The sequence below is a fragment of the Lissotriton helveticus genome, chromosome 4_1 (genome assembly GCF_964261635.1).
Source record: "Lissotriton helveticus chromosome 4_1, aLisHel1.1, whole genome shotgun sequence".
Classification (NCBI taxonomy): Eukaryota; Metazoa; Chordata; class Amphibia; order Caudata; family Salamandridae; genus Lissotriton; species Lissotriton helveticus.
Window position 1 is genome coordinate 418,947,306 of NC_136063.1, and position 24,738 is coordinate 418,972,043.

Consider the following 24,738-nt stretch of genomic DNA (forward strand, 5'->3'; position numbering starts at 1 on the left):
GGCCCACGTGGCCGCCTGGCAAATGTCCTGCAAAGGGACTCCCCGGCCCAGGGCAGTAGTAGCCGCCGTGGCCCGAGTGGAATGGGCCCTCAGCCCAACAGGAGGCTCCTTCCGAGCCAAAGAGTAGCATGCTTTGATGCACAGGACGACCCACCGAGAGATGGTCCGTTTCTGTACCGCCCTTCCCTTCTTCTCACCCACGTAGCCAACAAACAGTTGGTCATCCACCCGGAACTGGCGTGTGCGATCCATATAGAATGAAAGCGCACGTTTTGGGTCCAGACGATGGAGCCGCTCTTCATCCTTTGAAGGATGCGGAGGCGGGAAGAAGGAGGGCAAGGTGATGGACTGCCCAATGTGAAAAGCAGAGACTACCTTGGGCAGGAAAGAAGGTCTGGTCCGAAGAACCACCTTATCAGGATGAACAGACAAGAAAGGAGGTTGAACAGAAAGAGCCTGGAGCTCACTCACTCTCCTGGCAGAGGTGATGGCTACCAGGAAGGCCGTCTTTAAGGTGAGAAGACGGAGAGGACAGGAATGAAGGGGCTCAAAGGGAGCGCACATCAGGAAAGTCAAAACCAGGTTCAAGTCCCACTGAGGCATCACGAACGGAGCTGGAGGATACATGTGCGTGATGCCCTTTAAGAATCTTAACACAATAGGGGACTTGAACAAAGATGGCTGATCAGGTAGCCTCAAGAAGGCGGAAAGGGCAGAAAGATAGCCCTTGATAGTGCCCAGAGCAGAGCCCTGCTGGGCAAGGGAAAGGAGGAAGAGGAGAACCTCAGATAGAGGGGCAGAAAGGGGATCCACAGCCTTTGCTGTGCACCATGCCACAAATCTGTTCCACCGGCAGGCGCATACCGACTTTGTGGAGGGACGCCTGGCTGCCAGAATGACATCACAGACTTCAGGAGGCAAGTCAAATGGCCTCAACTGTCGCCGCTCAATCTCCACGCATGGAGGTGGAGACTGGACAGGTTCGGGTGGAGGACCGTCCCCTGCTGCTGCGACAGAAGGTCCTCCAGAAGGGGCAGGCGGATCGAGGGACCGACTGTCATGCTGAGTAGCTCGGGATACCAGTACCTTCGAGCCCAGTCCGGAGCCACAAGGATAACTTGGGCCCGGTCGCGCCTGATCTTCTTCAGCACTCTGGGCAGAAGTGGTATAGGCGGAAAGGCGTACAACAGACCGCAACTCCACTCGCGCCGAAAGGCGTCGCCGAGCGAGTGCCGTCTTGGAAACTCCAACGCGCAGAACTGATGACATTGCGCGTTCTCTTCTGTGGCGAATAGATCTAACCAAGGCTCTCCCCATTGCTGAAAGAGGCCTCTCGCCACATCCGAGTTCAGACGCCATTCGTGATCCACCGAGCACCGACGGCTGAGTTCGTCCGCCCTGGCGTTCAGAGAACCTGCCAGGTGTTGAACCGTCAGAGTCACGCCCTGACGTTCCAGCCATTGCCAGAGGCGCAGAGCCTCTTGGCAAAGGGTCCACGACCCCACACCGCCCTGTTTGTTGCAGTACCACATGGCGGTGGTGTTGTCCGTGAACACCTGCACTACACTCCCGTTGACAAAGGGGAGGAATGCCTTCAGTGCCAGGCGAATCGCCCGCAGCTCCAACATGTTGATATGGAGCCGGGACTCCGCCGGAGACCAGAGGCCTCTGATCTCCGCCTCTCCCAAGTGGCCACCCCAGCCTTGGAGGGACGCGTCCGTCACAACCACGTGCTCCGGCTGGGGAAGGGAGAGGGATCTGCCCCTGACCCAATCGCGGTCTGTAAGCCACCACTGCAACTGTCTCGCAGTGCCCTCCGAGATCAGGACATGGTCGGATAGGTTGCCCTGATGCTGGGCCCACTGAAACTTCAGGTCCCACTGCAGAGCCCGCATCCGCCATCTGGCGTGATGCACCAGAAGGATGCAGGAGGCCATCAGCCCCAGAAGCCGCAGCGTCAACCTGACCGAAACCCGGGATAACGGCTGAAAGATGGGAATCAGAGCCTGAATATCCCGGACCCGCCGTTCCGGGGGATAAACCCGAAACTGCGCCGAGTCGAGAACCGCTCCGATGAAAGGGAGCTTTTGAGAGGGACACAGGTGTGATTTCGGCACATTGATGGAAAACCCCAACTCGTGCAGGAGGTCTGCCGTCATCTGAAGGTGGTGGACGACTGTCTGGGGCGAGCCCGCCTTCAACAGCCAGTCGTCGAGGTAGGGGAAGACTGAAACCCCTAACCGGCGCAGATGAGCTGCGACCACCGCCATCACTTTCGTGAACACCCGTGGGGCGCTGGTAAGGCCGAATGGGAGCACGATAAACTGAAAATGCTCGTGGCCTACCGTGAACCGCAGGTAACGCCGGTGGGCCGGCAGGACGGGGATGTGAAAGTACGCATCCTGCAAGTCCAACGCTACCATCCAGTCGTGTGGGTCTAGAGCAGCCAAGACCTGAGCCAAAGTCAACATCTTGAACTTCTCCTTCCGGAGGAAGCCGTTGACGTTCCGTAGATCCAAGATAGGACGCAGGCCTCCCTTGTCCTTCTTGGGTACCAGAAAGTAGTGGGAGTAGCAACCACACCCTACTTCTGGCCCAGGAACGCGCTCGATGGCCCCCTTGGCCAAGAGGGCCGTAACTTCCTCCTGCAGAAGTGTCAAGTGGTCCCCCGACACACGGTGGTTCTGCGGTGGCATGGCTGGAGGAGTGGACTCGAAGGGGAGGGCATAGCCCCTTCGGACAAGCTGCAGCACCCACCTGTCCGATGTTATCGCGCGCCAGCGGGAGTGGTGATGGCGAACCCTGCCACCCACTGGCGTCACGTGAGCCCGAAAGCTCGGACTAGGAAGGCTTGGATGCCGCAGCGGAGGGAGGCGTGGACTGACCACGACGCTGGCCTCTACCGCCACCACGGCGGAAACCACGGGCGCCACCGCGCTGGGGAGCGCTCTGCGCCGCGTGGCTGGCAGCACGTGTGGGACCTCCTCTCCCTTGGCCACGAAAGGGCCGAAACGAACCCGTCTGCTGGCGCTGGGTCTGGGTCGAGAGACCCAAGGACTTGGCCGTGACCCTGGAGTCCTTGAAGCGCTCCAGCGCGTGGTCCGCTTTGTCACCAAATAGGCGACTGCCATCAAATGGCATGTCCATAAGCGTATTTTGGACGTCTGGTGAGAAGTTGGCAGATCTCAGCCAGGCATGGCGACGAATCGCCACCGTAGTGGACATGGCCCGTCCCAGTGAGTCCGTGGTGTCCAGACCACAACGGATCGAGTACCGCGCCGCATCCCGGCCTTCAACAAAGGCCCGGGTGAGCTTGTCCCGCACTTCCTGGGGGCATTGCGGCAAACACTCCTCGACCGTATCCCACAGGGAGTGGGTGTAGCGGCCCAAGAGGCACGCGGTGTTACAAGACCGCAGCCCAGCACTCAAAGAGGAAAACACTTTCTTTCCGAATTGGTCGTACCTCTTTGATTCCCGGTCGGGCGGAGCCGACGGAAATGCGGACTGCGAAGTGGAGGCCTGGATCACCAGACTCTCCGGGGAGGGATGGGTGGACAGGAAGGCAGGGTCGTCCGCGCAGGGACGGTGACGCCTGGCAACGTTCCGGTCAACCGGCGCACCAGAGGCGGGCCTGGACCAGGTGCCCAGAAGGACATCCGTCAGGGCCTCATTAAACGGCAGCAGAGGCTCCTGGGGGCATGACTGCGGTTTAAAAACTTCCGTCAGGATATTCGGTTTGACCTTCGCGACGGGGAGCTCAAGGTGTAAGGCCTTGGCAGCCCTCATCAGGACCACCGAATAGGCAGCACCCGCCTCGGACGCCACAGGGGACGGAGAGACAAACCCAGGGTTGGGCGACTCGTCCAGGCCACTGGCATCACCCAGATCACCTACCCAGTCCACATCGTACTGGCAGGCACGGGATAGAGGGTCCTCAGACCCCTCCCAACCCTCTCCATACTCCTCCTCGTCATACCCATATTCTGGGTCGACGATATAGACATCGGGGTCAACAGGCCCCATCGGCGTCGGGTCCGGCGTCGGCCGACGCCGGTCCGGCTCCGAGTCCGGAGTCGGGGAGGAAAGGGGGGTGGCGCCGCGCGGCGTCGGTGCCGGGGACCCGACGCCGGCCGGAGCCGACGGCGGAGTCGCTGCACCACGCGGGGGCGGTACCATGGGCTGGCCCACAGGAACCGACGCCGGAGAGGCCGGGAGACCAGCCGGCGACGAACCAGAGGGAACCAGCGGCGCCGGGGCCGGAGCCACCGGCGGCGCCGGGGCAGGAGCACCCGAACCGCTCGGGCCCCCAGACGGGACCGACGGGCCCGCAGGCGCCGAAGGCCCCGCCGGAGAAGACCTCGCCCTCATAGCAATGAGGAAGGCCTCGATCTCCTCACGCGACGCGCCTGCCCCAGGGACCGACAGGTGTGGGGCAGACGGCGTCGGCGACCCATGCGGGACCGCGGGGGTGGGGTCACCCGAGCCCCCGGCCGCAGCACGCGGGCGTCGGGGGGAGTCGGGGGTGCGATGGCGACGCCCCGACTTCTTGTGCTTACCTGACGAGCCGGAGGAATGGTGGCGACTCCCGGAGCGCCCATGGCGGCTCCGCGACCGCTCCCTCGACCGCTCCCTCGACCTCCGACCGGACCGGGACCGCTCTCGACGCGGGGCCGACAACCGGAGTTCGAGAAGCTTGCGGGACCGCTCCCGCCTAGCTTTTCCAGTCAAGGCCCGACAGTCGACGCAGGACTCCACGTCGTGGTCCGCGCCCAGACACCGGAGGCAGAGTCGATGGTGGTCGGTGACCGACATCATGCGGTCGCACTCGTCACAACTCTTGAAACCGGGCATCCTACCGGCACCGTAAAGAAGTTAACAAAAAACTTGGTCAAAAGACCGGAGTACTGCTCTTCGGATCTGCGCTAACTGGCGCGGAAAAAAGAAGAACTGACGTCAGCGCGCGGAGGCGGCGTCTATATACTCCAGCGACGTCATCACGGCGCACGACGCCGACGACGCGGAGCCGCAGGGGACGCCTGCAGACGACGCCTACCGACGCGCAGGGGTACTGCTACGCAAAAGTTTCCGGATCCAGACTGACGCCTGGGGATATTCTAAGGTAAGGAATCTAATACTAACCTGTTTCTTTCAGATATATAACCACTGTAGTCAGTGGGATTTTAAAAGGGCTTCTCCCAGTGTCCAGCATACATGGCATTGGAGAATGGATTTCTGGCTGCTAAAATTACATTTATGACCTCAGGAGGAAGATTAAAGTCAGCTAATTGTCGCTGCTCAATTTCCGACCATATAGGTGTAAGCTGTACAGGCCCAGGTGTATGACAATGCTCTCTTGCGAGGTTCTCCTCAATGCCCTGCACCCCCTCTGAGAGTAGTCGCTATTGGTGACTCCCTAGACAACGTAGACTTAGTTTGTCTGCCCTTACATTCAAGGATCCTGCCATGATTTGTACGACCAGAAAGATGCCCTGATGACTCAGCCAGTTCCAGAGGCTACAGCTTTTGGCACGGGACCCTTGACCACACCCTGCCCTGATTTTGGAAGTACCACATGGTAGTGCTGTTGTCCATGAGGACCTCCATCCGGTCCCTCCTGATTGCCAGTAGGAATGCTTTTAGTGCCAACAGATTGATGTGGAGATTGATCTCTGCTGGTGACCAGTCCCCTGATCTCCACCTCCCCTAGATGGCTTTCCCAACCCAGCAACGATGCATCTGTCACAACAGTTAGGTCTGGGTTCGGGTAGGTTGAGGGGTATACCACGGTCCAATTAAGGTTTAGCAGCCACCGCTACAGGTCTGTTGCAGTCTCCTCTGATTGCTAAATGGAATATGACACGTTCCCCTGGTGCTGAGCAAACTGAGACTTCAGATCCTACTGCCGAGCCCGCAAGTGTCATCTGAGGTGGTCTACTAGCAGGATTCATTAGGCCCAGAGACCAAGAAGTCTCAGAGCCACTCTCACTGAGACCCAGGTCAAAGGTTGAAACATGAGACTCATAGCCCAAAGGTCTCAGACTCACTGAGACAGAGGGAAGGCTCAGAACAGCACCATATCCGGGATGGGCCGCTGAGAGGCAGCCTCTGCAAACGAGTCAGGTGTGACTTCGGCACATTGATGGAGAATCCCAAGGATGTTAACAGATTGCCCGTTGTCTGGAGGTGGTGCACAAATGATTGGGGCAAGTCCAACTTCAGTAACTAGTTGTCAAGGTATGTGAAGACTGGGCTTCCCAACCTCCGAAGATGAGCAGCGACGACCACCAACACTTTTGTAAACCCCAAAGGGCACTGGTGAGGCCAAAACGAGCTCCAAGAATTGCAAGTGCCTGAATTCACAGGTAACTTCTGTGGGACTGCAGGAGAGGATGTGAAAATAGGAATCCTGCAAATCCAACACTACCATCCTGTTACTTGGATCCAGGGCAGACAGAACTTGGGTCAGAGTGAGCATCTTGAACTTTTCTTTTTTGAGGAAGAAGTTCAGAGGGCAAAGATCTAAATTAGGCTGAAGTCCTCCATTTTGTTTCGGAACCAGAAAGTAGGAGTAACAACCAGTCCCTGTTTTTGATGGTGGTACCCTCTCTGTCTCCCTTGTCCAAGAGAGCTGAGCTTGAACCTCCTTCTGTAAGATGTACAAGTGGCCTTTCAGAAGCTGTTATGGTGCAGGTGGCGAGTTTGTGTGTGGAGGGGTTTTGGGGCTGTCAGAACCCCTTACAGAGGATACTGGGTCCAACCGTGGGGGTGGAGGCCTTTTACTCACGATGTCCCAGGGCCTGACTTACTATGGAATCTGAGTAATGGGCCACAAACCCCTTCTGCAGTCCAAGGCTCCCTCGGGGGATGACTGGATGAAAATTAGTGAACACATGTTCACAACTAAAACTGCGAGCACCAGCAGCAAAAAATCATTGTCCAGCCAAATATTCACTTTTATGACAAATGCAAAGAATTTTATTTCTCATGCTAGCCAAACAAAGGAAGAATACAACATTCACAAACAATTACAGTCCTCTGAGGTCAGGGCTCTAGTGTCTCTTCTGCGGTTCCCTGTTCCACTCACTCCTCGCATTAGCGATCATGGTTATTCCCTACTAACTATTAGTAAAATACAGGGACTGCCAACTAGTAGTCTGAGTCTCAAGAGTCCACTACAACTCTGATTTAAAGACAATAGTATTCCAGTTCACATTTACTTGATTTAGCAGAAAGTTCCCCCGGGGCCGTTAGGCCTCAAATAAGTCTTACACGCTCTGGCAGAAGTAACGCGTTCTGAGCCCTGAAGTGCGACCCATCAACAGGCCCTTGCAGTGGCTCAAGTCCATGTCAGGTGAATTGCTCACAAGGGGACTCAGTGGCTGCACTCACATGGAGCAGGATCTCTCTCTTGTGGTCGCAGTCCTGCAGCGATCAGAGGTTTCATGCAGCATTCTCCTGCGGGGCAAGCCGGATTTGAAAGGGGTGGGGTGATTACGACAATCCTGTTTTCGGGCGACGGTGCAACCACGGCATCCACACTCCTCCAACAGGGTCAAACCAGTCGCAATCATTGTTCCTCCCGCTGACCCATAGGCCACCACCGCTCCCTGTCCCCAGGCACTGGTCCTACGGCAAAGTTATCCATGGCAGCTCTACTTGGCATACGGTTGCCACACAAGGCTTTGGTCCTTACTGCACAGCAGTCTTTCATCTTGGTGTCCCCTCCTAGAATATGGGGTCGCCGTATCACTACAGTACATGGCTTCAGCATTTACAGTACAGCAGTCTTTACCATGACTCTCCTGGCATACAGGTGTTGTCAACTGAGGCCTGCACACGGGCAACAACCTGATCGGTGCACTAGTTTTCTCCTCACACGTCGCACAGTGAGTCCACACGACAGGGCTCCCTATTAGACCTTGCTCCCTCTCATGCTCTCCTCTTCCTCACAGGGCACAATGAACTTGGCAAGAAGACGGGTGCTGATGCTCCAAACTCCCGGGCAGATGGTCTTGGATTCCTTGACTGATGTCCCCTCACCCAGGAGGGAGACTAACAGGCCCTGGCCCCAAACAGGGTCCAAGGTAGAGCTTCTCCTCCTCACACAACCCGTCAGGCTGCTTGGCAGATGACAATTTTTGGGGTCTTAACCTCCCAGACTTATAAACCATTTCCAGACACCAAATGTAATTTAGGGTCGGAATTTCAAGTTTGGGTTCTGCATCTTTTGAAGAGCATACTCCTCTGCTCCCTCTTTCTTTTGAGAAGCTGTCTGTTACAGCAGCAATCTCTCCAAAGCGGATAGTCCCAAAAATCAGGCCTTGGGTATGACTTGATTTCACACCTGGATGCCAGGCACAGTAATATGTGCATCAAACCTTTGTCCCAGGGCTCCCAGCCGACCTCTTTATGATTCTCTTATCAGCCCCATACATGGCCAGGCCCTTTCCTTGTGACCTCTCACTGAATGAAAGAGCACCCTTTGAAGTGTACATGGAAAATGTGGTCCTCACCCATGTGCTCTTCCTCAGGGAGTGTGTTAATTTCGTTTCAAAATGTATCCTCTTACGATATCGTTATACTAATTAAGAGGATACAATTTAAAACAAAATGAACACACTTCCTGATGAAGAGCACATGGGTGCTCGAAATGCATTGGAGTAAGGATGTGTTGGATAAACAAATATATACTCTAAGAAAGATGCATATGAAGTAAAATTGATGCATGAAAAAATGCAACAAAGAAAAATATGAAAGAATGAATAAATTGTGTTGAAAAAAACTTTATTGGCATTTCTTTGAAACCTCATTGACTAACAGGAGTGCCCCACTAAGGGATTAGCAAATAAGCACGCTCAGAAGCTCACAACATTGGATTAAATACGGCGTTTTTGCAAGGACGGAAAATGCCACCCTGGGAGCACCCTAAAATTGTTTAAACCAAACAGAAGATCAGGAAACTATTAACAAACATTAAGGCAACCAATAGGCTGTGCGGCTGTACATCTTTTTTAATCTTTCATAGATTCACATGCCTGAATCATTCCCCGCCGTCGGGATGGGAGTCCCCGGTACATAAATAAAGTAATGTCATATAGACATATATACATAGTAATAGGCTAGAGGCCTCTCATTAGTAACATAGCCATGTCCTTTTGTGAAAAGGACCAAACTTTGGCTAACAGCCAATCAGCTATCACCACCCTCTAGAACCTTCCCGGAAGGAGCTCTGGTCCTTCAGATTTTCGTAAGCACAGTGCTAAGTAGTATATTACTGAGAGAACAAAGGTGAGCCCTTCCAGGGGAGGCGGGTGGGTTGCATGCGAATCTATGAAAGATACCAATACTGGATAACTGCAGTTACAGGTAAGTAACGCATTCCTTATCCAATATTATGGGTATCTTTTATAGATTCACATGCCTGAATCAGAGTAGCGAGCAATAACAAGCACATTCCGAATGGTACAACATCAAATCTCACTAGATAATAACATATCAATTGTGAAAGCAAAAGGTACCAAAATGCAATATTAGAGAGAAATGTGCAAGTAGACAGTAGGAAGGTGGGATGAAAGAGAAGGCTCACCTCTAGTGAAATAGATGACGGAGCACAGCTTGTCCCACTGCTGCATCTTTCATAAGTTCAGTTTGCAGGAAAGATGACATTTTTCCTCCAATTTTGCATGGCAAAGAAGTGTAGACCTGTGGCAGAGAGAAGTCATTGTCTTCTGGCCGTGTCCTTCTTTCCTCCTTTACCACGAAAGGAAGACTTTGTGTAAGACGACTGTTGTTGTTGTCTTTGTTGATATTGAGGTTTATACTGTTGATTGGAGTTGTAAGAGGACCGGTAACCTTGAAAATCTCCTCTTGCAGAAGAATGACCTCTCCCTCTTGAGCTCCGAAAGGGAGGATTCTTAAACTGGAGGGTACCCAGTGCCCTCGCTGTATCGGTATCTTTTTTAATACCTTGAAGCGCCTCATCAATGTGTGCTCCAAACAGAAGTTGGCCATCGTAAGGCATGTCAAGCACCTTAGTTTGTACTTCCAGGCGGAAAGTAGTAGCTTTGAGCCAACCTTGGCGCCTCAGCACCGCAGCCCCAGCCAGTTGGTGAAACCCCGTCGATGCGATATCCATCGCACAATCGATTATCTCTGAGGCTGAGCGTTCACCTTCCAAGAGAATCTTTTTAGCCTCCTCTTTTTCTTCCTCCGATAAGGATCCCAAATATGGGGCGCTATCTGCCCACATTTGACGGTTGTAACGTCCTGACAGTGCCAGAGAGTTTGAAGCGCGCACTGTTAACGCGGACATAGAAGAAAACCGCTTGCCAATATTGTCCAGTTTTCGTCCCTCCTTATCCGATGGCGCTGTTAGAGCAGCAGAAGGGTTTTTTGATTTACGCTGCGCTGCTTGAGTAATGACTGAGTCCGGTTTGGGATGGCCAGTAAGGCAAGCTGGAGCCGTGTCTGGAGCCCTATATTTCTTGTCCAGCCAAGGCAGAACTGGGGGCAAGGAAGAAGGGTTTTGCATGATCTTAACCCCCTGGTCCCAAATGTAGTCAATGATAGGTATGGACTTAACAGCCTTTTTGAAGGGTTCCTTAAAATTATAAAGGAAACAGTCTTGTTGATGAGTGGTAATCAGAATTTTGAAACGCAAAGCCGCCCTTTCCAGGATATTATGGAACCCCCCCAATGTCCTCCAGGGGTGAATCGGCTTGCGTAGGCACCGGAGATGCCGGACATGGAATGACGTAATCATCCCATTCGTCATGTGAGTCCTGAAGTTCCCCTTCTTCATGATGTTGCTCCTCCTCTTCATCATCTGAGGATGGTGGAGGTTGTGAGGGAGCAGGGTCCGGCTGAAGTACCAGAGGTGGAGGCCGAGGCGGAGGAGAAAGCACTGGAGGTGGTGGAGGCATAGGCGTAGATGGGAACCTTTGTTTATAGTCCGCAATCAAAAACTGCAGATCCGTGACTATAGATGCGGGCAGACACACCATAGGTTGAGGAGGAGGAGGCTGGAATTCCTCCTGGTAAGCTACTTGCTCTTCCTGTTCCTCAAAATCCGAGCTCTCGTGGTATTTTACGTGCAGTTCAGATGGGCTAGTAGCTATCTGGAACATAGAGCCATCATCTGAGTCATCGTCGTCCAGGAGATGCGCAGGTGGTAAAGCCTGGACTCTGCTTGGAGAGGTTAAATCCGGTGTCAGTGTGCGTTTGGTAATTTTTCAGATGAACATACGCACATTTTAAGGGAGGTTCCGCTGTCGTCGACGAACCCATCAACAGGGTGGTCGTCGACGGCGGGACGTAGACGATTGATCCAGATGGTATCGTCGACGATGACGTCGTCGACGTCGTCGACGGTGATTTCTTCGTCGACGGCCTTGTCGACGTTGGTGTCGACGACGATGGTCTCGTCTACGACTTCGTCGAGGGAGATTGTGTCGACGTCGACGGAGCTTTCGTCGACGTCGATGATGTTTTCGTCGACGACGATGGTGCCTTCGTCGACGAGGATGAAGAGGACTTCATCGACGTGGAAGTGCTCGTCTACGACGATTTCTTTATTTTTATGATAGATGAAATGGACCTACCCGTCGACGACGAGGATGTTGTCGACGTGGACATTGAAGAAGATTTCACCAACGTGGACATGGAAGCTGTCGACGCCGTCACAGGCAGAGCTGACAAAGTTGTGAAGGGTTTCTTGAAGGTGGAAGCAGAGCCCTGAAGAGAAACCTTCACAGGCAAGACCTAAGACTGAACCTCTGAAGACTTCTGCGTCTTCTTTTGAGGTGGCTCCGAAGATGGTCCTGGGGATGTCACTCTAGGTCTTTTAGGAGAGGAATGTGGACTCCTGAATGAACACTCACTCTCAACAGAAGAGACTGCCTGGTCTTTATCTATCAGTCTCTGTAGCCATATCAAAAGGCGGCCCTCTCTGTCCTTGAGGGTCTTTGTTGAAAAAGTCCGGCAGACCTTGTAATCTTTAGAAGAGTGGTCCGTGTAGAGACAATAGAGACAATCCTTATGCTTGACGTCTACATGAAGCCTCTTCTTGCCACATGAGGCACAAGGTCTAAAAAGTCCTTTTTTAGGAGTATCAGCCATAGTAAACTGAAAACCCCACACAAATGAAGAAGTTGTGAGAGAAATACTGGAAAATACAGAGAAGTAAGGAAAACTGAGCAGAGCTCAGTAGAGACTCCCTTAGCACGACGTGCGGTAGAAAATCTGAGGGACCAGAGCTCCTTCTAGGAAGGTTCTAGAGGGTGGTGATAGCTGATTGGCTGTTAGCCAAAGTTTGGTCCTTTTCACAAAAGGACATGGATATGTTACTAATGAAAGGCCTCTGGCCCATTACTATGTATATATGTCTATATGACATTACTTTATTTATGTACCGGGGACTCCCATCCCGACGACGGGGAATGATTCAGGCATGTGAATCTATGAAAGATACCCATAATACTGGATAAACAGTATTACATCCTTGCTGGGCAAGCCACACATAGATATTTGTACATTCTGCTGAATGCATTCTTTTACTAATTAATGGTGTGTGGTAGGTCTAGTGTTCGTAGCTGGTGCTTTGTTAGTGTCCTGCTGTGTTAGAAGGAGTCAGGTCTGGTTTTATTGTGTTTGTCTTCGATGAAATGATCTCTCATCTATGCAAGAAAGTGTAGGCGAATATATGAGGAGATGTAACTGTGGATGAACTAGTGGGGGTAGTCTAAACTGGTAATACTCTGAGGTAATGAGTGCTCAGTAAACTATTGATGGATAAACACTGCTGTGCTTCATTGCTTGTGTGGTGGTTATCTGTGAATTATTAGTTCACGTTCTGCATTTTGTTCTAGTCTGGAGGATTTCCGGGTTTATGGTGGGGGCGGGTGGATGTGTTTAACATGCTTGTGAGGAGTTGGTTGATAATAAGGGGGATCTACTCCGTTCTGAGGTATGTTTAATGGTGTGTAGGAGTGCCACCCATTGTAGGGAGATACAGTGTTTGCGAATGCTTTAAACTTCTTATTGTCGAAGGGCGTCCTATTCTGATGCTCCACATTTAGTGACTCCGCCTGTCCAGGCTGCTATTGGTGGCCCTGTTGGGGTTCGCCAGTGCATAGCAATCACACATTTAGCCAATAGCAAGGCCAGGGATGCGAATCGTGCCTCACCTCTGAATTGTTTGCAGTGCTTGTATATGCTTAGCGCACAGGCGTCCCAGGTGGCGATGTCTATGAGCCCCTTTACTTCACAGAGTGTAGTGTGTACTGCCTTCCAGCATAGTTGTAGTCCTGGGCAGCTCCAGAACATGTGGAGGAAGGTTGCATTGAGGACAGAGCACCTTGGGCGTGCAAATGATTTGTTGGGTAAATATCGCTGGAGGTGTTCGGGTGTGAGGTATGCACGATGTAAAATAAAGAATTGGATATTTTTAAAACGGGAATTGCGTGACACTTTTTTGGGGTACTCTAGTGTTCGCTCCCATTCTTTTTTCATGTAATGGCCTCTGTTTTTCCTCCTTCCATTTGCTACATAGGGGTGTGAGTGATATTGCTGTGAGGTCAAGGATGGCTCTATATTTCCACGTTATTATGTGGCGTCCAGGGCCCATTTGTAGGATAGCGTGTAGGACCAAGTGTGTTGCATGTTCCCTGTTTGTCATGTGCCAGGCTCTGCGGCAGTCCGCCACCAGTTGGCCATACGGGAGGAATTGACATTTCGCAAGATCTTTGTCGCTACTAGTTCCTCAAATGGGAGGAGGAGGCCATCTGTGAATAGGGATCCTATCTCCGTGAGTGAATGGTCTGTCCAGACTCGAAGAGCGTGTGCGGTGTAGTACTTGCGACCTCGTGGCAGTCCTGCCAGTGGCAACACTGGGGAGTACAGTGGGGTTTCTCTCGATAGTCGTGGATGCGCTTCATGCAGATGCGTGCCACTGTTACCTGCAACGGGTGAATTACTGTTGGCTTGGGACCTGGCAGTAGTATGCGTCGAAGCCCTAGGATGAGTATCGGGCCTGCATCCATACTGGTTTATCCTAACAAGCGACCCGCCGTCCAGCACGAAAGCCATTGAAGTTGGGCCACTAGGAAGTATGCCTGGAATGATGGGGCACTCAGTCCGTCCCATTTTATTGGGAGTTGCATTTTGGCCATGGCAACCCGTCTGCGACCGTTGCCCCAAATAACGGTGCCTAGGAGGGTGTCCAATTCTTGGAAGAAGTAGCGGGTAGGGACTATAGGGAGATTTGCGAAGTGGTAGAGGAGTTGTGGGACTAAAACCATTTTAGCTATAGTGATTTTACCAAGGAGGGTTAAGGGTAGAGTCTTCCAGAACCCGAAGATGGAGCGGACGCCTGCAAGAGCTTTGTGATGAGTGCCTTCGTATATATATATATCTTGTGGAGTGTGATATAATTGTCCTCCCAAGTATTGTGGGGCGTGTGCACTCCACGAGAGATTAACTCCTTCAATATGTATCATTTGCGGGCAGAGATTGAACTGTAATGGATATATAGTGGATTTGGCCCAGTTGACTTTTAGGCCGGCTACTGCCTCAAAGTCCACCAATGTTGCAAGGATGGGGAAGAAGTCTAGTGTGATGTCACGTACATAAAGTAACAGATCGTCCGCGTGCAATGTATTGTGAAGTATTGTGTCCTTTCGGTTCCCAAGAGGGGATACGGTCAGTAAGATCTGGTGATTGGCAGAATTATCAGGTAATTACAAGCTGCTATGGGCGGTATCGGGTGAGCAGCAAGGAATCTGTCTAACTTCTCTAGGTCCGGTTGGTCGTGTGTTGCATACACCTCTGTATAATATGTGTGGAATGCATGCATAATGTCTGCTTGAGATCGGACTACTGTGCCAGAGATCGTGACCACTTCTGTGATGGGACGTGAGATGTGTCCTGCCGGATAAGCCATGCAAGCAACGCTCCCCCTCTATCATTCTCTCTATGTGCCCTAGCTGGGTGCGCTCTGAAGTTATAACGTCTGAGGTCTGCAAGCACTTCCATGTAAGTGGTTTTAGCGTCCGCCACCTGTGCTGGGGTGGCCTCATTAGCGTCTGCTGCTTGCATTAGCGCTGCTAGCCTTCGCTCCTCCTCTAGCATATGCCGTTCCAGAGTCTTATGGACTCCTAAGATTTGTCGGATGCATGCGCCTCTGATTACGGTTTTGAATGCGTCCCATTCAATTGCTCTTGTGGATGCTGTTTTGGCATTTTCAGTGAAATAATTTTGGATGTGTGTTCTTTGATCATGTCAGAATACTGGGTCGCTAGGCATTCGGGAGGGAGGAGCCAGGTGGTGATCGGAGGCTGTGGTGGCTGCCAAACTAGGATGAGCCCATGTGCATCATGAGCACAAATGACTCGCCCAAGATAATTAGAGTCCAGTATCATGGGAATTATATGTGGTGTGCATAAGAACCGATCCAGAATAACTCTCAAATCATGTGGGATGGAATGGAAGGAGTATAACTTGGTCTCCGGGTATTTGCTACTCCATGCATCGGTTAGGGACAAGTAATTGACCCATGAGCTGTATCGCTGTGTTTGCGCAATGGCCTGAGAGGCTGGGTGTGGTGGATGCGATCTATCTAGTGAGAGGTTTAGTGTGCAGTTATAGTCTCCCCCTAATATCCAGGGTGGAGTGGTGTGTTGTGCTAGCGCATATGATAGGGAGTCCCAGAATTTCCCCTGATCGGTATTGGAAGCATAAATGCTACCAATTCTGCCCGGTTGACCTTCTAGTATCCCCTCCAGAAGGGCATAGCGCCCCTCAGCGTCTATAGTTCTGTGTAGCTCCTGAAATGGGGCCCCGTGCATACGCGGAGTATGTGGTCACGCAGAATATGCCCACCAGCGTTTATGCAATTTGTCCAGTTCCCCTGTCACTAGATGCGTTTCTTGGAGCAGCACGATATGCGCATTTTGACGTCGTTTAATATACGCATACACAGCGTATCTTTATGTGCTGTGTGCATGCCTCGCATGTTAAGTATTAGGAAGTTATTGTTGCCGCTACCTGTCAATATGGGATGTAGTGATGCTGGTACTCGCACTGCGGGGGTGGGGGTTGGGCATGCTCTGCACTTTGCCAGAGGACGCAATCATATATAGGCTCGTAGCGTCTATCTCTCTGGGGATATATTCTCAGAGTTTGGGGGGTAACAAATAAAGAATCGTGAACAGAGGTGGGGGTATTCCCAATACGTGGGCCCTACTGCAACAGGCGGCACGTCCAAACTTAGTATTTCCCTCATACTCTACTGTATGTTGGGGTCGGGTATGTCTTGCGCGCAGGGTAGACTCACGAGTGGCTTTTGTAGAATATGCATACGTGGAGGGACCTGGCATGTGGTTACCTTATGTTGCATGTGTATCTCACATGGATAATCCTGAATGTGACATTTGTAAAACATGCAACAAGGACATGTTCAGCAGTGGACTATTGTTCATATGAGCGTGTCTGCTGTTTGCGGAGTCACCAACGGTGGAGTTACAGAGTAGGCACGCCTCCTTCTTCTTCCGAGGTAAAGATGTTAGAACCTCTTTCTTCATCTGTGGCTGTTAAAGCTGGCCCTAGTCCTGCTACAGCCTGTAGAGCCATCCTGCATTCGGCAATTATCTGTTCCAGGTCTGGGGAGCTCATGGTTGGTATGTGTGGCATGGGTTTTGTACCCTGGGTAGGGTTCTTGGTCAGACGGTGTTTGCCCTTGGGTTCCTTTAAAAGTTCATTGCATTTTGAGGTTAGGTGTGGCTGGTTTTGATGATTTAGCTCTATCCAATCATATGCTTCCGCTAAGGTCCGTGAAAAACGTTGTAGTTCCATCATGCATAATTCTGAGACGCGCCGGGAATAATAGCTAGTATTGAATTCCCTCTTGACAAAGTCTGCATTTAACCTCCATAAATGAGGAATGTTGGTGTTGAACTGCTCAGTAGTAGTCCGGAAACAGCATGACAAGTTTATCTTTAAACTGAAAGGGTCCATGTTGCCTGGTGGCCCGGAGCACAACATCTCAGTCCCGGTAATGGAGAAACTTCACCAGTAGTGGACGAGGTGGGGATCCCGGGGATGGGCGGTATGCCAGCACCCTATGTGCTCTCTATTGAGAAGAAAGCGGTTAAGTCTGCCATTGGCATGAATGTGTGAATCCATGTTTCCATGTAGTTGATAGGGTCAGCTCCCTCAACGCCTTCGGGTATACCAATAGCACGAATGTTACTTCTTTTTGAGTGTCCTTCAAGGTCATCTGCGTGTTCTTCCAACACCGTTATTCGGTTCTGCAATGTGCATAATGTTTCTTGTTGAATCCTCGCTTGTGGTTGTAGGGAGGCTAGCGTTTTATCGCCATCTGCAACCCTGTCTGCTAGTTTCGGGTGGTCATTGCGCAGTAAATTAATATCTGTGGCTAAGGCGCAAAATCTGTCCACAATCGTGACCCTGGAGTGTTCAATGACTGCAAGTACCTTATCTAACTTGTTAAACATGGGTAAGGTAGAGGATGCCTCTGCGTCTTCCTTTTGGCCTTTGGCTGTTTACATGTGGCTTTATAGTAGGAGGGGTCCCTGGGGTCATGTTTGAGAGCGTAGCTTCCCCATAATTGTCCTGGGGGCTCAGTTTATCGCCTTAGTATTGCGTGGTTGAGGGAGGGATTTTTCCTATACGCTGGCCTGTTATAAGGCTCTGTCTTCCGTACTGGTTTTATAACAGCCAAGGGTGTCTCAGGAATCGTCTAGCCCCTTGTTTCTTGGCAAGACTCTGAGTAGAAGAGGGACAAGTGAGTTTTGAAGACGTCAGAAGAGGAAGAGTTTTGGCGGTGGAACAGGGCTGTTGCGCGTGGCCGGACCATGGTTTTGGGGCCCGCGCTCAGTGCAGTGGGGGCTCTGATCCTGTAGGCACTGTAAGTCGTTCTGGGTAGCACCACGTTTGTTATGGTGGGGGCTGGGCTCCAGAGAGCCACGCTGTGGTTGCCGTTCCTTTTGCACTGAGCGTGCTCGTGAGCCTGTGTAGGGTGGAGGCGGAAATAATGAGGGTTTTGTCCCCTTGAGTAGTGTTATGTGTAACGTGAACATCCGGATCTCAGCTGCATGTTGCCACTTAAGTCTAGGGGTATTTGTAATGGGGAGTAGTCGCCCGCGTTTGGGGAGCTGCATCTAGGTGCCTGCGACTGGTGGTCTCTCAGGGGTCGGGACTAGGAAAACAGCCCTAGGCTGCACGTGAGCATCCAGCGCCGAGGAGCCGATTGGGGAGGGGCCCCGTTGTGTGCTCCGTACACTATTCCCGCTTCTAGACACTTTCTCTAACTGGGGAGGGCCCCCTCCCTCTACCGCTCCCCTGGTTACTCTACTGTGTTCCTAGATGACTTCAGCGGGAAGCCCACTCGCACTGGACCCATGGGACCACGGGTCAGCGTCTGTCACAGCAGCCACAAAGGAATGCCGCAAGGCATCTCGCCGCTGCTACACCGCGCAACAGGGCCACTGAATTGTATCACCCCACTGTGCAGGCTTATCTGGATTTGAGGTCTGCCGCTCTAAGGAGTCGGTCTGGCTTCATTTGATCATTCCTCAGGGGTGGATCGGAGTGTATGCAGAGAGTTTAGTTTTGCCACTTTGCGGTTATCAGGCCAACCTCCTTCCCTCCGCTGCCACCATGTTGGTACGAAGCGATGCACGCGGCAGGCTGTAGAGCTCCCAGGCTCGAGTTTCTGGGATTGAGGACGTACTGCAACTGTAGCTGCAGTGGCATTTGGTTTGATGTTTCTGTACGGTGGTCCCTCCAAGGCGGATTACTAATGAGAGTCGAGACAATTCACGGAGCCTCAGCCCAGTACATCCGCCATCATGGCTGGCTCGGCCACGCCCCCACTTGCATTTAACATGCACACACTGTACCACTCACAGGTACCCATACATAAAACACATGGACTTATCCTGCCAGCACCGCACAATTCATGTATTGTACCACATAAAGGTACACATACAACCAGCATATGCACTTATGCTGCACGCATTGCACAGCACTACATCCTTCAGGTACTGTCCCACCAGCACTTCCAGCACATGCATACACCACGTATACACTAGTCAGTACTGCATTGTCAATGATTGACAGCCTCCCCATGCACACATACACTATGCGCAGACGGATCTCCGGCCTCTACCTCGAAAAGGAGGTTGGGTGGTGTGGAGGCAGGGTTTGGAGCTTTCTCTGGTGGATGCCCCTTCTGAAGCCTCAAAAAGGGTGCTATTGTTGGGGAAACAGATGCATGGGCACTGAAAGCACACTGTACTTTTGCTTTCTTTAAAGAGCTCCAGGGAAAAGTCTTTCTTAGTCCCCAAAGAGACAAATGGCATTAAATGGCATGTCCACTAGTGACACTTGAGACGCTTGTGCATCTTAACCATGTGTGGTGCCGAAGCACATGCTGGTACCAACTGCCCTACCCAAATAGTCGGTAGAGTCCAAGTCTGATCACATAATTCACAGTTTCTTGGACATCTTGTATTATCTGTGCCCAATTGGCCTGCAGGTCATCAGGGACTGTGGCCAAGATCTCGCCTACAATGACCCACAATGCATGCAAGTTATATCCCAGGCGGCAACTCGAGTTAACAGATATGAGGACAAGGTTGGCAGAGGATAACATCTTTTTGCCAAAATCCTACATACATTTAGATCCTCTCTCTGGAGGTGTGGTTGGAAATCAATTCGGGTTCAACCTACTTGTAGATGCTGGTAGTAAAAGACTCCATAGTATGGGATGCTGGAGGAGGAAAGATGATTCTTCTGGAGCTGGTCGGCATTGCTTCGCAATTTGGCCAAGTGCCCATCACGGTGTCCGTGAGGGCTTTGTTAAGAGGAAGGAGCAGCTCTGAAGAAAATGCAGGAGCAACTCTGAAGAAGTCTGCTCTGACTGCAGAACTTCTGTAAGGACGTTTGTTTTGACCTCTATCAAGGGCGGTTGGAGGTTAAGGATTTTTGCTGCGCTCCTGATAACCAAGGCAAAAGAAGCCAATTCTTTTGTGGAAGGTCCAGGTGGAAAGTTGAGACCAGACCAATGGCATCCTTGAAATCCAATAATAATTTCTCCTTGTCATACAACTGAAACTCATCATCACTGTAATCACTATAATGCAGTTCCGGGTCTAAGAAGCAAAGGAAGCATACATACCCTCCAAGTCTGAAAACGTCTGGGGATGAGAATGGGTGTGGGGGGGGTGATTTTGGCTGAAGTAAGCTTGCTTCTAAGTCCGATAAGACTTCCTTTAGTGGTGCCAGCGTCAACGCACAGTGAACTGTCAAGGGTCTGGGTGAGAAGTTAAAGTAGGTGTTGGTTCCGTACTCGGGGTGGACATCGGAACAGGGTCAAGAGGCACAGTCCATATCAGGGGCGGATCCGCTAGTGGTAGTCCTACTGGAGGCCTCCTTGGATCTTTAGGGACTAGAGGTGTGCCAGAGGGAGCCAGAACGCTAACAAAGATATGCAACATGACCTCTTTGAAGGCCTTGATTTGTTGCAGCATTGCTGATGACTCTGGAATTCGAGCTGTATTGGGATAAGATGAAGACTAAGACCGAGATAGTCAGGTACACTGACGTTCACCTGATTTCTTTTGGAGGGAAGTCACGCTTTTACTTCTCATGTTACTCCTTTGACTTTGATTTACCTGATGACTTGGAGCGAGACAAAGACCAATCCCAAGAACAGCCTCAAAAGGGAACGTGTCCGTTTCCTCAGCTTTGACTGAGACCATGCCCTATGAGTTTTTCTGAGGTGCGCAGCAACAGAGTTTCACCTCGTGGTCTTAAATAGCCTTCGGGTTCATCGAAGTCCAGTCGCAATGGAAGGGAGCATCTTAGAGCACTCTCGACTAAAAAAGCAGAGTATGGTTTTAAGTGTCAATAACTTGATTTATGGGGCAAACATAGTTCAGAGAATCATGTTACTTACCGACAGAGACAGCAGCCGAGACTGAGAGCGATAAGCTCCACACACTCTGATAACACAAATTGGTGCACTGACATCGTTTTACTCAAATTGCCTTATACTGGCCATGGGTCGGTGGGGCTGGTGTAAAGTAGTTTACTTGAGAAATGCTGTGAACATCACTTTCAAAATTGAAAGAAATTCACAAAAAAAGACAGACATTTTCCTCTGAGAACCCATGCCTCATTATGGAGCGATATAAGAAGCTGCTTACCTAGGAGGCTGAGGCCTAATCGAGACAGTCCTTGCCGGAGGCCTTCACCTAGGTTATCAGGAAGCTGCCGTCTCCACTCTTCTTGCCTGTTGTAGTGTTCCTCGTCCAAAGAGAGCCTGTCCATGTTGCGAGCAAGACTTGTGGCTAAATTGGTCAGCGATGTCAAAGTGCCTGGAACCAGTTAAAAAGGTAACTTATTCTCAGCTCTTAATACTGTGTTGTTTAACTAAAAGAAAATCAATAGTGCAACATTTATATTTTGCCTGAAATGAAAAGGATAGAATAACAATAATCAATGGTAATGGTACAATTAAAAGCACATGTGACTCCAATGCAGGGCAAAATAACGTGTGGCCACAGTTATGGTCATAATTTAAACATAGATTGAACACTTCAGACACTCTGAATGTAGTATGGCCTTCAATATGTAAGAGACCAGTGCACAGAGCTACACTCCTTGGACCTGGGGACCTAAACTCTTCTGTTGTTTCAATAGCATGGGTGTTCACCATCTTTGAATTCATTTTTTCATCTGGTAAGTGAATTGAGCCCTCTTTTTTTGGCTGCAGGTTCTACATGGACTGTGAAAAACAATATTTCAGGCATTTTTAGAAGATCCCTAAAAAGAACCAAAACAAACTGGTCTTTTGCAATATACCACTGAGTTAGGTAACAATGAACATCCATTATCTGTCAATACAACCAAGAGACCTCCCTGGAATCTCCCCAACTAGTCACTTCTGTTCTGTTGTGTAGAAAGTTGTGTGAAAAGAACAAGTTACTTACCTTCGGTAACGATATATCTGTAAGAAACAGTAGTTAGTATTAGATTCCTTACCTTAGAATATCCCCAGGCGTCAGTCTGGATCCGGAAACTTTTGCGTAGCAGTACCCCTGCGCGTCGGTAGGCGTCGTCTGCAGGCGTCCCCTGCGGCTCCGCGTCCGTCGTCGGCGTCGTGATGACGTCGCTGGAGTATATAGACGCCGCCTCCGCGCGCTGACGTCAGTTCTTTGTACATAGCTTTTCCGCGCCAGAACACGCAGAGCCATGTGAGAACCAACACTGGTGCCATTTGAAACTAGGGCCCTGAAAGGGATGTCCTTAACCCTAGGTATCAGTTCGCAGAACGGGGAGGATGGGCGGGGCGGTAAGGAATCTAATACTAACTACTGTTTCTTACAGATATATCGTTACGGAAGGTAAGTAACTTGTTCATCTGAAAGAAACAGGTTAGTATTAGATTCCTTACCTTAGAATAGATACCCCAGCAATACCAACCCCGGTGGTGGGTCTGCGAACCAATACAATCCTACACCAGAAAGTCCTGGAGGACCGAACGGCCAAAGAAGCCATCCCTCCGGACTTGACTGTCCAGGCAGTAGTGCCTCGCAAAGGTGTGCAGCGAGGCCCACGTAGCCGCCTGGCAAATGTCCTGCAAAGGGACTCCCCGGCCCAGGGCAGTAGTAGCCGCCGTGGCCCGAGTGGAATGGGCCCTCAGCCCAACAGGAGGCTCCTTCCGAGCCAAAGAGTAGCACGCTTTGATGCACAGAACGACCCACCGAGAGATGGTCCGTTTATGTACCGCCCGTCCCTTCTTCGCACCCACGTAGCCAACAAACAGTTGGTCATCCACCCGGAACTGGCGTGTGCGATCCATATAAAATGAAAGCGCACGTTTTGGGTCCAGACGATGGAGCCGCTCTTCATCCTTTGAAGGATGCGGAGGCGGGAAGAAGGAGGGTAAGGTGATGCACTGCCCGATGTGAAAAGGAGAGACTACTTTGGGCAGGAAAGAAGGTCTAGTTCTCAGAACCACCTTGTCTGGATGAATTGACATGAAAGGAGGTTTGACAGAAAGAGCCTGGAGCTCACTCACTCTCCTGGCAGAGGTGATGGCAACCAGGAAGGCCGTCTTTAAAGTCAGGAGACGGAGAGGACAGGAATGAAGTGGCTCAAAGGGAGCGCACATCAAGAAGGTCAGAACCAGGTTCAAGTCCCACTGAGGCATCACGAACGGAACAGGTGGATACATGTGCGTGATGCCCTTCAAGAATCTCGTTACAATAGGGGACTTGAACAAAGAAGGTTGATCAGGCAGCCTTAGAAAGGCCGAAAGGGCAGAAAGGTAGCCCTTGATAGTGCCCAGAGCAGAGCCCTGCTGGGCAAGAGAGAGAAGAAAGAGGAGAACCTCGGAAAGAGGGGCAGAGAGAGGGTCCACAGCCTTTGCTGTGCACCATGCCACAAATCTGTTCCACCGGCAGGCGTATACCGACTTTGTGGAGGGACGCCTGGCTGCCAGAATCACATCACAAACCTCAGGAGACAAGTCAAATGGCCTCAACTGTCGCCGCTCAATCTCCACGCATGGAGGTGGAGACTGGACAGGTTCGGGTGGAGGACCGTCCCCTGCTGCTGCGACAGAAGGTCCTCCCGAAGGGGCAGGCGGATCGAGGGACCGACTGACATGCTGAGTAGCTCGGGATACCAGTACCTTCGAGCCCAGTCCGGAGCCACAAGGATAACTTGGGCCCGGTCGCGCCTGATCTTCTTCAGCACTCTGGGCAGAAGTGGTATAGGCGGAAAGGCGTACAACAGACCGCAGCTCCACTCGCGCCGAAAGGCGTCGCCGTGCGAGTGCCGCCTTGGAAACTCCAACGCGCAGAACTGATGACATTGCGCGTTCTCTTCTGTGGCGAATAGATCTAACCAAGGCTCTCCCCATTGCAGAAAGAGGCCTTTCGCCACGTCCGAGTTCAGACGCCATTCGTGATCCACTGAGCACCGACGGCTGAGTTCGTCCGCCCTGGCGTTCAGAGAACCTGCCAGGTGTTGAACCGTCAGAGTCACGCCCTGACGTTCCAGCCATTGCCAGAGACGCAGAGCCTCCTGGCAAAGGGTCCACGACCCCACTCTGCCCTGCTTGTTGCAGTACCACATGGCGGTGGTGTTGTCCGTGAACACCTGCACTACACTCCCGTTGACAAAGGGGAGGAATGCCTTCAGTGCTAGGCGAATCGCCCGCAGCTCCAACATGTTGATGTGGAGCCGGGATTCCGCCGGAGACCAGAGACCTCTGATCTCCGCCTCTCCCAAGTGGCCTCTCCAGCCCTGGAGGGACGCGTCCGTCACAACCACGTGCTCCGGTTGGGGAAGGGAGAGGCATCTGCCTCTGACCCAATCGCGGTCCGTAAGCCACCACTGCAACTGGCTCGCAGTGCCCTCCGAGATCAGGACATGGTCGGATAGGTTGCCTTGATGCTGGGCCCACTGAAACTTCAGGTCCCACTGCAGAGCCCGCATCCGCCACCGGGCGTGATGCACCAGAAGGATGCAGGAAGCCATCAGCCCCAGTAGCCGCAGCGTCAACCTGACCGAAACCCGGGATAACGGCTGAAAGATGGGAATCAAAGCCTGTATATCCCGGATCCGCCGTTCCGGAGGATAAACCCGAAACTGCGCCGAGTCGAGAACCGCTCCGTTGAAAAGGAGCTTTTGAGAGGGACACAGGTG

General features: G+C 51.7%; 1 protein-coding gene across 4 annotated transcripts in view; it reads right to left on the reverse strand.

The window, feature by feature from the left end:
- Window positions 1–24,738, reverse strand: part of VPS13B (vacuolar protein sorting 13 homolog B) — a 3,181,000-nt gene that overhangs the window by 58,186 nt on the left and 3,098,076 nt on the right. For all 4 annotated transcript variants that reach the window (XM_078686964.1, XM_078686965.1, XM_078686963.1 and 1 more), the window contains exon 58: window positions 21,228–21,398. In XM_078686964.1, coding sequence (XP_078543090.1) covers window positions 21,228–21,398 — 171 coding nt within the window. The remainder of the gene's footprint in view (window positions 1–21,227; window positions 21,399–24,738) is intronic.